Source organism: Triticum aestivum, chromosome 3B (genome assembly GCF_018294505.1).
Source record: "Triticum aestivum cultivar Chinese Spring chromosome 3B, IWGSC CS RefSeq v2.1, whole genome shotgun sequence".
Classification (NCBI taxonomy): domain Eukaryota; kingdom Viridiplantae; phylum Streptophyta; class Magnoliopsida; order Poales; family Poaceae; genus Triticum; species Triticum aestivum.
The window spans coordinates 421597478-421611068 of record NC_057801.1 but is presented as its reverse complement, the minus strand read 5'-3'; the positions used below and the strand labels follow the sequence as shown (position 1 = coordinate 421611068).

Sequence of the window (13591 nt, the reverse complement as noted above, 5' to 3'; positions counted from 1 at the left end):
TCCAAATGATCGTTGGGAGGCTTCCAAAGCGCTCGCCAACTAGCTGCTCCCATGATTTAGTGGGATGGGCTCAGTGAGTCCCACTTAAGCCCACTCCATGTTCAGCCTGAATTATTTTCCAAGAGTCTCCGACGTGGGCCAAAATCGAACGCGGCCATTTGTCAACCACGGAAAGGTCCAGTTCAGCGTTATCATAGATCTGCAGTTCACCGATGGCTGAGGTTGGTCCCGGTGGATCTCTACGTCTAGGATTACTTCTCCCGTGGATGCCCTGAGTATTCGTCTTTTTTTTCGAGGGTGAGTAGCCGGGTTGTTAACCCTAAGGTGTGTCTCTTCCGCGCCGTCTCGTTCATCTCCAAAGCGGTGCCCTCTCGGCCTCTCCCCCCTATCAGCTCTCAACTCGCTCTCCTCGGTGGGCGCCTCCCGAACTTGCGAAAGAGATGCTCCACTTGCGGCGGATTCTGTACCTTAGCTCCCTGTGCGTTTTTGCGTTGTGGAGATTTTTGGCTTTTTATTGGGACTAACGTTGAATTTTGGGCGTGAATCGTATTCGGCCAAGTCTTATTGCTGGTTATGTTATCCACCCCTAATCCGGTGGAAATTGGAATTTGTATTTGTTTTTTAGAAGTGGGAAATTTAATTTCTGTTGAGCTAGAGTTAGAACCGGTGACTACATTTACATTTCTATCCTGCATATTAGATAGCAGGTGTGCATCTTATTTGAGTCGGATTCTAATATTGCTCTTTGATAATAGATCTGCTTATGAATCCTTCTTGATGGCAAGGAGTATTGCACTACATGGCCAAATGAATCGGCCCAGCCACCTCGGCAATGCCTTTTTCTGCACCTTCAGTAATCCTCTGGGGGAACAAGTTGGCATCACTAAAGGGAAGGATAGAGCAGAAATGAGGAAGGAAACCAAGAAGGTCAATGTAACATCGGCCACCATCATTACAAATAGTAGCCATCGCGATGGGTCTATATACAAAAACTCGTTTCTCGACGTATGTCATGTCAAAAACCGTGCTGAGAGTAAGTGATGCAAATCTCTTTCCAGTATTGCTCATTTTTTATAAGTTATATGATTCATCATTTGAAAGTTTGTGGCTGATTTTTTTAAAATGCAAGGTATATTTTGATTGTTCTAGTGAAATTGGTTAGCAGAAGGTAGATCTGCGTCCCAGATTTATATCTTAAATATCTACATACAATCTGGTGATTGGTAATGCATGATTAGAATCTGGACACTACTCTTGTTCCTCTATAAATAGTGGCCAATATGAGTGTTAGACTGTTAATATTGCGTCTCTATAAGAGTAGAAGTAGTATTTCGTTATTATGTTGTTTTTTTCTTAGAATTGCAATATCTTTTAATGGTAAGTTGGTCTATTAGCTCTATAACATAAAGGATGAATGGTCAGTGGTAAGTTTTTTGTGTGAGCACCACTTGCTAACATTGTAAGGACAAGCAAAAGGCTATCTGTATAGAATATGTTTAGCCGTATATGTAATAACTAGTGTTATAATAATCATCTTGAATTTCAACAAGTTTTGGAACTGGAAAGTTCATTAATTTTTATTTATTTATATTTGGTATTATCTTTTATCACATAAAGGAAAACATATAGCTGTATCAAAGAAAGGATGCATGGTCAATCGGAACAATTTTGTGTGAGAACCTTAACAAACTAGCCATGTAGAATATATTTCGCTGTATATGTAATACTTAGTGCTGTTATCATAACCATCTTGATTTGCAATAAAAAAATCCTGGGGGCAAATTCATAGAACTTAATACATTTTTATAAACTATTATACTTTGTAAGTGTTAATAATTCACAATTAATTCATGTTTTATTTGTTTTTTGGTTGATTAGCTCTATTACATAAACAATGATAAGATTTGAGTGTGAGCACTAATTGGTAATAAATATGGTTTGTTGTGTGGTAATAATTACTGTCTTGATTCGATGCAACTCCATCGAACCTAGCCCCAAAGCCCTTCTATCGCTACTACTGCTGACCACACAGATCCTACTACCCTGAATTCTAGCTGTTGTGAGTAACCTGTGGAGACGTCTTACGTTAGATCTGCCCAGATTGCGCTTCGAGGGGTACTACTGCCTGTTTCTCATGGGGACAATGCCTATTATCTATCTAGGACCATACACAAACACCTACATAGGCAGCGGTTTGTCTCCAAGTGCAGAGCTGGGAATGGGAACTCTAATTGGATCGATGAGGTCCATAGAGACGTCAGCCCAAATAGTAAATGGACTGTCAAGCGGTTGTAGTAGATCAGTAGCGTGTAGGTGCTCTGTCTTGTTTCTGACACGTAGAACATGCCCTTTGTTATGACCGGCATATTAGGGGCTTAGCCCAGTTAGTTGTGGCCCAGTTATCTTATTGTTATTAGGGGCTTAGCCCAATTATCTTATTAGGAGGATTATATAAACTCGTGTAAGGACCCGTTTTGGGCTTAAGCAAGAAGCAATCATATTTGCTCGGCTTCCTTAGGGAGCCGGGAGACCTAACCCTAGCCGCCGCCCTTGCGCTCTCTCTCTCTCTCTCTCGCGCACGCAACGACGGCGCCCTAGCGCCGGCGACCACGCCTTCCTCCACGTCATCCCTTCTTCCACCCCTACAACCTGAGACCACGCCCTGGTAGGGACTCAGTTCCAACCAATTTGGTATCAGATAGCTTCGGTGCGATCATGTCCTCGCCGCCGCCCACCCCGACCCTCCCGCTGTCGACCGCGACGATCGCCCCGATGGCCACCACGGCCAGCGCCCCGCTCTTGCCTGTGTCAGTCACCTCCGCCGCGCCCGTCCCCGTCGTCTTCACCTCGGAGGAGATGACGGCTGCCACCCAGGATCTCACCCAGGCGGTCACGGGCATCTACACGTTACTCGTGAGATCCTATGGGCCGCAGCCACCTATGCCCTTCGTCACCGCCCCGTCGCCGTAGCAGCCGCCGTCCTCGGCGACCCCCGTCGCCGCCGCCATGCAGAAGCTGCCATGGCAGCCGCCACTAGCGACGAACCCCGGCACCTCCACCATGCAGCCGGGGCAACAGCTGCAGCCGCCGCCACCGGCGACCGCGGCCCTGGGCATCCCGACAACGGGCCCGTGGGTGCCCATCCACCAGGTCCGATTTCCACCGTCGCCGTCTCCGTTACCGGCCTGGCTCGCTGGGTCCCTTGAGCCGGTCTACACGATGGCCTCGGTCGGGCCGCACGTGCTGCCCCTCGTCGACGACGCACCCGGTGATGCAGTTTGACGGGTCCTCGGGCTACGCCGAGCCCTTCACTAGTGTCGACGGGCCCCTGTTCCAGGGCGGCACCTTGATGCCCGCCTACTCGGCCCCGACATCCTTGCTACGCCGTGCTGACGAGGTGCACCCGCCCGTCGTCCACGTCCAGACGCCACCGAGATTCTCCAAGCTGGAGTTCGCGACCTACGATGGCACCCTCGACCCCCTGAATTGGCTCAACCAATACGACCAATTTTTCAGGGGACAGCGCACGCTCGCGTCCGACCGCACCTGGATCGCCTCATATCATCTCCGAGGAGCCGCGCAGACGTGGTACTACGCCCTCGAACAGGACAAGGGCGGCATGCCACCATGGGAGCGCTTCCGCGATTTGTGCCTCTTGCGCTTCGGTCTGCCTATACGCGGGAGCCGTCTGGCGGAGCTTGGGCGTCTTCCGTTCCTCACCTCGGTGCAAGACTTCGCCGACCGCTTCCAGGAACTGGCGTGCCACGCCTCCGGCATTTCGGCTCATCAGCGGGCTGGGCTCTTCGTCGGTGGCCTACCGGACCGCATCTGCGTGGACGTGGAGATGGCGGGCCACAGGACCTCCAGACGGCCATGTACTATGCCCGCGCGTTCGAGCTTCGCGCGGTGGCCATCCAGCAGGCGCCACCGCCCCAGGCCGCTGGGCCGCCACCCTAGCCGGAAGTTCCCGCGCAGGGTCGGCCTGCCTAGGCTTCCACGGCACCCCTCGCCGCGGCTGCGGCACACCCGTTTCGCCAGCTCACCCCAGCCGAGCAACTCGAGCGTCGCCGCCAAGGGTTGTGCTTCAACTGCGACGAGCCCTACATACCGGGCCACGTCTACCCACGACTCTTCTACTTGGAGGTTGCAGACTACATTGAGGAGGACCCCGACGCCGCCGGGCTCGGCGACCAGCCCGCCCTAGTTGACGCGGAGGTGTTTGATGACCGTTGATCTGCCCGCCTTCCAGCTCGAGGATGAGTTGTTTGTGCAGGCAGGGAGAGATGTTATGACCGGCATATTAGGGGCTTAGCCCAGTTAGTTGTGGCCCAGTTATCTTATTGTTATTAGGGGCTTAGCCCAATTATCTTATTAGGAGGATTATATAAACTCGTGTAAGGACCCGTTTTGGGATTAAGCAAGAAGCAATCATATTTGCTCGGCTTCCTTAGGGAGCCCGAAGACCTAACCCTAGCCGCTGCCCCTGCTCTCTCTCTCTCTCGCGCGCGCTCGCGCGCGCGCGCGCGCGCACGCAACGACAGCGCCCCAGCGCCAGCGACCACGCCTTCCTCCACGCCATCCCTCCTTCCACCCCTACAACCTGAGACCACGCCCTGGTAGGGATCCGGTTCCTACCACCCTTACCCACTTGTGAACAAATGCATGATCGCATGGCACATGGAAGTCTGCATGAAGATGTGGAGAGTCTTGTGCACGCCTTCATGATTTGAGTGAACCTACTCCAAAATAGATGAAATTGATGGCAAGGATGGAATGACGTGGATACGTCACTCATGGAGAATTAGATCGTCGACACGTCCATGACGAACCTCATTCGCCATTGACAATGTTGTTACAGAGGTTCACCAACGTTGGAGTGGTGTTGCTGGTATTTTCTGGCGCTAGTCGTCTAGTGCAAACATAGGCATTGAAAGGGCGTAGGCTGTGGTAGCCACTTCTGTGTCACACCGGAAGAGGGCTCATAGTGTTGAGACGTCCAGGATGGTAATCTACGGTAAGTCATAGTCGAAGAGTTTGCTCACCAATTGATGTCGAGGGATCATTGAGAGCCGTTGGTTGAGGAGGAACGTCAAGCTATAGTGGTCGGCCCGGAAGAGGAAGTTACACCCCTAGAAGCACGGTCCCCAATGTTGATCAGCCTGAACCCAATCATCTCAGTTCTCACAGGCTGCTAACTTGGCATGCCTAGTAGCAATTGGGCAACTGAAAAAGGTCAAGAGTGCATGACGACATCAAGGCATGGAAGCCTCGCATTATACGTTGAACTAGCAGTAAGGTCTAGCATTGGAAGTATCGATGTTGACCCAAGAACACACTTGAGCTCTTGGAATGCCTGCTCAGCCTTAACGCTCCACCGAAACGACTCCTTTAATAGCATTATGAGCGGAGTTGTGCCGCCGCCGAAATCTTTAATGAACTTGCGGTAGGAATCTGCAACGTTGAGGAAACCACACCAACCTCGAACATAACACATGGTTGGCAAATATGCTACATCACGCACCTTGTCCTCGTCCATGCCGTCACCCTTTGTCGAGATCACATGGCCAAGGTAGGCCACCAAGTCTGTGCCACATGTACACTTGGAACACCTAAGCAAGAGTATTTATTGGCGTAAGACCCGAGAGCAGCACGTAGGTGACAAAGGTGCTCTAACCAAGATGAGCTATAAATATGCAGAGGAAAGGTTGAAGGATATCATCAATGCTTGGAAAGATGCTGGGGCATTAGTCAGGCCGAATGGCATGACAAGGAACCCATAGTGGCTGTTGTGTGTATGGAAGGCTGTCTTGGCGATGTCGTCGAGGTGCATACACACTTGATGGTAGCCGGAGCAAAGGTTGAGCTTAGTGAAAATTTGCACGCCTCAAAGTTCATCCAACAACTGGTCGGCTATTGGAATCATAAACTTATCCTTGATCATGTGCTCATTGAAGGTACGATAGTCGACACAAAAATGCCATGAGCCATCTTGCTGTGACAAGGGGTTTAAGTGAAGGGAAGGCGGAGTCACGTGGCCGGATGAGAATGTTGGGGGTAACAATACGGTCGCACGACCACATGAGGCACGTTTGGCTTAAGCCAGATTTTGTTGTCACGGGTGCGCGCTGGGACAACATAGTTGGCTCGGTGAAGAGGTCATCAATCTTTGTGAACATATCTTCTATAAGAGCTATGCCGATGTCGTGGAGTGCGTGTATAGTCAGTTAATCACTGACCGAGAAGGTATTCCTGTCCAAGTAACTAGGTAACTTCCCGTGCATTGCAATGGGGGCACAACTATTCTATTCTATATACAACTATTCTATTTAGATTATGTATCACACTTCACCAGTTAAGTTATTATAATAGGTTTTCTCTTACTAGTAAGCGTGCACGTGCAACGCACGTCTAGACTAACACACAATGCATCAGTCATAAAAAAAATCTAACCAATTGTAGGATAACTTCTTAGATAGGTCGTTGTTTGGTAGTGGCAAATCATGACTTCGTTAATCAGGAAACAATGTGAAGCCTGAGCTATACATGCTCTCAAGCTAAATTTTAGTATCACATCATCACTTCCATCAAACATAGTCATAACCATGATGCCAGTGAGGATCCTCCAAATGGACTGGACCAACAGAAAACAAAAATGATAAATATTTGCTCATGCTGCCAGATTAGTTAGTCTAGGATGAGAGGCTGACACATATTGTGTTTTAGCTCTTGAGATCCACATGACATGGCACTGAATTCCTCTTCACTAACCACTTTTGAATTTCTCTTCTCCTATACGAAGATAAAGTATCCTGTTAATTCTTGCATTAACTCATGATCAGAGGGTACAACAATCTAGAGGAGAAGAAGACTCATTGGGATGTTAATCCATATAAGTATAGACCAGCGGTCATCTAAGATTTAGAACCAAGTCAAATGGTATTCCGGCTATGTACCAGCTTGTCACCTTCATACAATATGTTGTTGAGAGAAATAAGAGAAGAAAACTGAGACAACATTGAATGGTGTAAGGCACTGGGAAAGCAAGAAACATATGCAAATGTTTCAGGAAATTTAGCTTGGGTGTACAAGTTGGCTAATCTAGATTCAGTGTTTTGTCTGCATGTGGAAACTTTGACCTTGTAATTAAATGAAGCATTGTACTTATACACTTTGGACTACAACTGCAGGAATAAAATCAAACGAATCGATCAATCCTGTAAAAACATGCTAGTTCCTCGGCTACAATAGAAAAACCAAAATAAAACATCAAAAGAAAGAATTGGTCAGTGAACTAATTTCCACCTAAATCAAAAGGAGGCAAGAAGCAAACCTTAAATAATTTGGCATCTTGCCTTCTCGTCGATGTTGTCCAACAGAGAACCATCAGAGATTGCCTAAAATTTCAAAATTGAGACCATGAAGAATTGGACATTAAAAACAAATTTGGTATGTGAAGTCAGTTTACGCAAGATAAAGAGGAGAACCTTTTCACTCAACAAAAACATTAGCGGTGATGAAAATACTATTGGCCAAGTACTTATCGGAGATGCTCACTGAAAAATTAACAAAAGACAGGTTTACTTCTACATGCTAGGTAAAATAACTGCGAACTGTATATCAGCGAAATAAAAAACAGAGATCCCACAAAAATCTTCAAGAAGCATTTTACATTCAAATTGAGACCATGAAGATTAAAGATGTCTTTCATGGCATGTGAGTCCTACGCTAGAATGTAGAATCTGTAGGCTTGTTGAGCTGACTCTAGAGGGAAAGAAAGGCCATATTATCTCGGCAGAGAATTGATTACCCTTAGGGAGATGGAATTCCTCTAATTGCTGGGGCATTAAGAATAACAATACAGTTGCTTTTCCTTTATCACCAGGTGTAGTACGTCCAACATGATGAATGTAATCCCCCAGTCCGAATATGAGAGGAATTCCTGCAAGTACCTATGGTTCATCTGCTGGGGGAATTCCTGCAACTACCCATGGTTCATCTGTAAGTACCCCTGAGCCCGCCAGATGAGAGGATCAACTCAGCTACAGAAAATCAATTTGATAGATTGGAAGGAGCAGAAGAAGAGATCTCATATCCACGCCAAAATCACTATCAAATCCCACTGTCAAATCCATCACAAGCAGTGAAAGAGTACCTTAACCAAACAATTAAAAGGGGCAATTCAACAACAAAAAGCAGTGAGTTCGGAAGAGGAGGAATCAATATGCCTCACCTTCAGCATGGAAGAAGGGCGCCGCCGACGCCTTGACTCGGAGGCGGTGTAGGCATTACGGCAGCGCCGGTGAGAGGTTAGGCGAGATCGTGCGGGATAGAGGCCGTTGTTGCGAGGCGAGGTGACGCTGTGTAGGCGGGAGGTTGGGAGCCGGCAAGATGTGGGGCGAGGCGGTGCCAGTGCGTTGCAGCGAGATGGTGCACACGGGAGGAAGAACGGCTTTGGCATGGGCTCCGGAAGTAGGGCGGTGCTCGAGGGGGTGTGGATCGGCAATGGGACAGTGGGGCGGCGCACACACGGGGATGGGCTGGTGGGACGATGCCGTAGCTTCGCAAAGTGTCGGCGGGTGGCATGAGGCGCGAGGCGGGTCCACGCTCAGATGGACGACCGGGGCAACGGCGGTAACGTGGGTACGGAGGCTGTTTGACGCAGGAGAGTACGTCGGGAGGAAGGATGCGGTGCGGCGTCTTGGGCCAAAGCGGGGCACACGGACGGGGAAGTTGCTGCAGTGGGCCTTGGAAACTTCCGTCCGCTAGAAAGATTCATCTGCCTATTTAAAATTGCTACTAATTGCACCCATGATTTCTCATTACATTAATCTGGTCTGTTATATTTTACTGATTTAGATAATCAGACGATCATGATTAATTGATGTACACTTAACGGGGTGCCAATAAGAAAGAAAATGTTTGCTCTTTTGATAGTAGTAGAGATTGGTTTAGATGATGTAACCATTATAAGGCAATATCAGGTTGGAGGTGAAAACACGGAGTATAAGGGATAATGGAGTAGAGAAACAAGAATCATGCATTCGTAAAAATTATTCTTTACAAGGTACAACTGTAGCTAACATAACTATGTACACTAAACTCAAAGGAAATGATACAAACTTAAAGCTAGTGGTGAAGCAGTGATAGTGTGATACTTCACTTGTTTGTCAAAGTTCAGGGATCACAAGCATTTCCATGACTGTTTCCCTCTAGTGAAGCTGGCCGGCTGGCCATCAATATTCAAACATATGAAGTTCTTTTTATACCCACAAGCACCCGACCGTGTTCTTATTTTCGTATAACATTACTGGCATTTTTGTATTCAGCCACCCTAACAATGGTAGGCGGCTACAACAACAAACTTGGTGGGAGAATTAGGTCTTTTCTTCACCCGGTCTAACAGTTGTGAAAACACTGAAAGAATGATTCACCATGAGAATAAACATTGGGTGCTATACATAAGTATTTAATCTTCAATAAATGCCAAAGCAACTGTAGGTTTATATGTAAACAAAATTTACAGCATTTTCTAATTTTTGTATCACATTTGAAACAAAGCAAACTGATACAGACTCCACATTTTTTTCTTTTTTGAGAAAACAACACTCATGAAATAATGAAATTATGTATAAGCAATGCATGTGATAAATACTTTGGCTGCAGTACAAATTAGTGGTACCCCTTCATCGACACCACCTTAAAATAGATCATGGCCATCCAAAGAATGTACTTGTTCACTGCCATCCAAAGAATGTACTTGTTCACTGCCATCCAAAGAATAAACCAATGGAACTCAATAGCACTACATCGAGCCTGTTTGGAAATGAATTGAAATGACAGCAGCTAGCTTCACCAGAAGAGGAAGGCAATACTTCTATCTACTGGATTGAGTTAGAATGCATCACAAGTTTCCTATACGTCTGTACTAACTCGAGGGCAGACTTCACGTATGCAACTAAAATGGTTTATGACTAAAACTAAAAGGGAACTAAGCTGGGATAAATCACTGTACTTTGCTGGATGTGTATTATATTATTATGTCCTAGTGTTGCTGCTGTTGCGTACCTTGGAAGCAGAGCCTGCTTGTCCCGGGTTGAGTACGTCTGTATGCACTGATCGAACAGGTCCAGCCAGCTACGATTAGTAAGAATGGAGTCCCAGTGTTGGAAGATGGGGCGGGGCGGGGTGGAGGCGTCCTGTTGGCGGCGACCGATTCAGTGCGGTGGAAGACGGTGATAGTGGATGACAGCGCGATCTGGCAGAAGACCTGTTGGACGGCTCAATCCGGGAAAAGACGGGAGCCAGTGCTTATTGAGGCTGGCTGGAAGATGGGGAGAGGGGAGTGACGTATTGGGCCGCGGTGGCGGCGGATGCGGCGGGAGGCACACACGATGTGGCGGTTGTGATCTTGTGCAGGGAAAGAGATGGGCTTTGATGCCGGACAGGTGGCGAGGGCGAGGGTGAGACCTGGTATGCCATACGTGATTGGATATGGTTGTTGGTCCGTTTTCAAAGTTTTATGAAAAAAATCATGGGAGGGAAGCGGGGACGTGGGAAGGAAAATTGACGTGAGGTGTGACGAGGGAGGAGTGGTACGCGTGTGAAGCGAAACACCTTGCGCATTTTTAAGGTAGGAGAGATTTGTTGCTCGTGTTGCTTGCAAGACATCTTTCTGTATGTTCCTGAGATCCCAATGGATGGGTCCCAACTTGCGTAGCCACTCAACGCCAATGACTGTTAAAACCGCCAAAAAGAATTACGAAGCAATTGTTGGGAAATATGCAACTTGTATTCCCATGAGGCCATAGGCCAGTATATATTCATGTACCCCTTATACATTGAGGTAAGTACAAAAGACTACATGGCTATATAAATAGTACTCTAACACCCCCCTTAAACTCATGGTGGATAAACAACACTGAGTTTGGAGAAATAGAAGCCATGCTGCGCTCTAGTCTGGGCCTTCGTAAAGAAATCCGCCAATTGCAACTCGGAAGGCACATATTGAAGAGCAATAACCTAATCCTGCACACCAGCGCGCATAGAAAGCATCAGCACCAATATGCTTGGTGAGCTCATGCTTCACAGGATCACGCGCAATGCTTTGTACTATCAAACAATAACAGAGTAGGTGTAGTGACAGAAACACCAAAATCTTGAAGTAACCATCGTAACCAAGTCACCTCTGCCGTCAAAAGAGCCATAGCTCGCAACTCAGCCTCCGCACTCGAACGAGAACTTGCAGTCTGTTTCTTCATCTTCCAGGCAATGAGAGAACCACCAAGAAAAACACAGCAAACGGAAAGTGAACGGCGATCCAGGGATCACTAGCCCACGTAGCATCCGAATAGGCCTGAAGCTGTAAGGAACTGGAGCGTGGAAAGAACAGACTGTGAGAGATAGTGCCCCGAAGATATCGGAGAACACGAAGGAGGTGGCTGTAGTGAACCGAAGTGGGAGCAAAGGCAAACTGACTCAGAATATGGACCGGGTAAGAGATATCCGGACGAGTGACAAGTGATGGGACGAACACCGGGAGGAAGAGAAACAAGATCCCATGTGCCAGTGTGCTCAAGAGCAGCAAGCTCCTCTGCCATAGCAAATTGCCATTCGGGATGAACAATAGCTTGATGATAAGAAGTCGGCTCAAGAACAGCAGCACTAGCGCTTGGAAAACCAAGGCGATCAACCGGCGGAAGCGGACGAGGACGCAAGCCATAAGTAGGCTGAGACGAGGTAGATGGCACATTAGTAAACACATCTACATTACGCGGACGACGAGTATAATACCGAGGAAAAGATGGAAGAATACGAGTCTTCGAGATAGGCGAAGGTGACGGAGAAGACACTGGGGATGAAGGTGCAGAATCCCGTGACAAGCGAGGTCAGGAAACCATGGGAGATGATGGCGTCTGGTCTTCAACAGTCGGAGAAGCAGGGGCAGTACGACGAACAGGCAAGGGCTCAACATGAGTGGTAGGCATGTCAGGAAAAGTGAGGAAAGAAATATCCTCCACTGAAAAGGTCGAGGAAGATGAACGCGAGTAGAAGGGATGAGACTCATCAGAAGTCACATCCCGAGAAATACACATCCGATGACCGACAGGATCCCAACAACGATAGCCCTTATGCTCATCACTACAGACTCGACAGACTGAGTGGACAGTTTGTTGCATTCACGAGGGGCAAGAAGAACATAGCAAACACAACCAAACAAACGAAGCGCCTAGTAATCAGGAGAACGATTAAAGAGACGCTCGAAAGGAACGCCACCGTGCAAAGCAGTGGACGGCTGAAGGTTGATGAGATAGGTGGAAGTGGAGATAGCCCCTGCCCAAAAGTGAGGTGGAAGAGAGGCGGCGATCATCATCGCACGAGCTGTCTCAAGAAGGTGACGATGCTTCCTTGCAGCGACGCCATTCTGAGCATGAGCACCAGGACAAGAAAACTGAGCAAGAGTACCCTGCTCAGCAAGAACTCCACGCAACATCTTGGAGATATACTCTCCAGCAGACAGTATGGAACACACGAATAGGTGTAGAGAATTGAGTGTGAACCATGGCAGCAAAACGCTTATAGATAGATAAGACCTACATAAAATATAGAGAAAAGTATACTTTTCGTCCCTCAACTCTTGGCAGAGTCTAGATGTCGTCCCTCAACTATGAAACTGGACAATTTGCACCTCCAATTCTTGAAACCGGATAAGTTTTGTCCCCTGACTCAACTGAAGCAGTATTAATGCCAACTCAGCATGGTTTTGATCGGGTCATGTCCATGTGGCTATAGTTCTATTTCTCTTTCATCCACATCTCATGTGTGGACGTTTTCGTCGAACAGTTGACGTGCAATGCTGCACCGCGCCACAATCGAGCGCGGCCGTCAGTCTAGGAGCAAGTGCCGCCACCTTTGGTGGCCCTGCTAACTACAACGCACCATCGATTGCGCCGTTGGCCACTAAACACGCTGCTCCAAGTCATGCGAGTCCGCGTGGACAACCACCTGCTGGCCGGCACGCCTGGACGCCTTCACGCCTCCTCCTGCCTGTACCTCTCCGGCCCGCCCTTGACCGAGCCGATCGCACCTCCATGCCTTCCCGTCCGCCCCTCTACTCCTTCTGCACACTACTTGAGGCGCCTGACTGACCGTGCTGCGCGACCTGCTGTCGTCTGTCACATCTCCTTCCTGGCGTGCCTGCAACCATCACCGGCTGTCATGGTCTCTACCAACGGGCGACGGCCCATCCCCGGTAAGCTCTGTATAGTTGTGCTCCTCCTTCACTGTCCATGTTGGCCACTCCTCTGGACTCCTGAAGACCACACGACCACGACCTGCACCACTCCACAGCATCGCAAGCATCCACCACGGCCTCTCCTCGTGGCTCGACGGCAAGGTACCTGCCGAGCGTGAGCTTGTGGGCGAGCGGTGCTGGGAGGTCGGCGGAGCCGAACTCGATGAGCGACAACGGCAGGTGCCACCACAGCAGCGAGGTGCCCTAGCCTGGCCATGACCGCGTGTGCTGGACGAGCAGGTCGATCAGCGACAATCCCCTCTCCTGGTGTCGTGCTCATACTGTCCAGACCGCCACCTC

The 13591-nt window shown here is 48.6% G+C and overlaps 1 protein-coding gene across 1 annotated transcript in view; it reads left to right on the top strand.

Moving 5' to 3' along the window:
- The first annotated feature begins 274 nt into the window (after positions 1–274).
- Positions 275–13591, top strand: part of LOC123070161 (uncharacterized) — a 19978-nt gene continuing 6661 nt past the window's right edge. The window contains exons 1-2 of the mRNA XM_044493194.1: positions 275–478; positions 756–1033. Of these exons, the coding sequence (XP_044349129.1) occupies positions 441–478; positions 756–1033 (316 nt within the window). The 5' untranslated portion in view covers positions 275–440. The remainder of the gene's footprint in view (positions 479–755; positions 1034–13591) is intronic.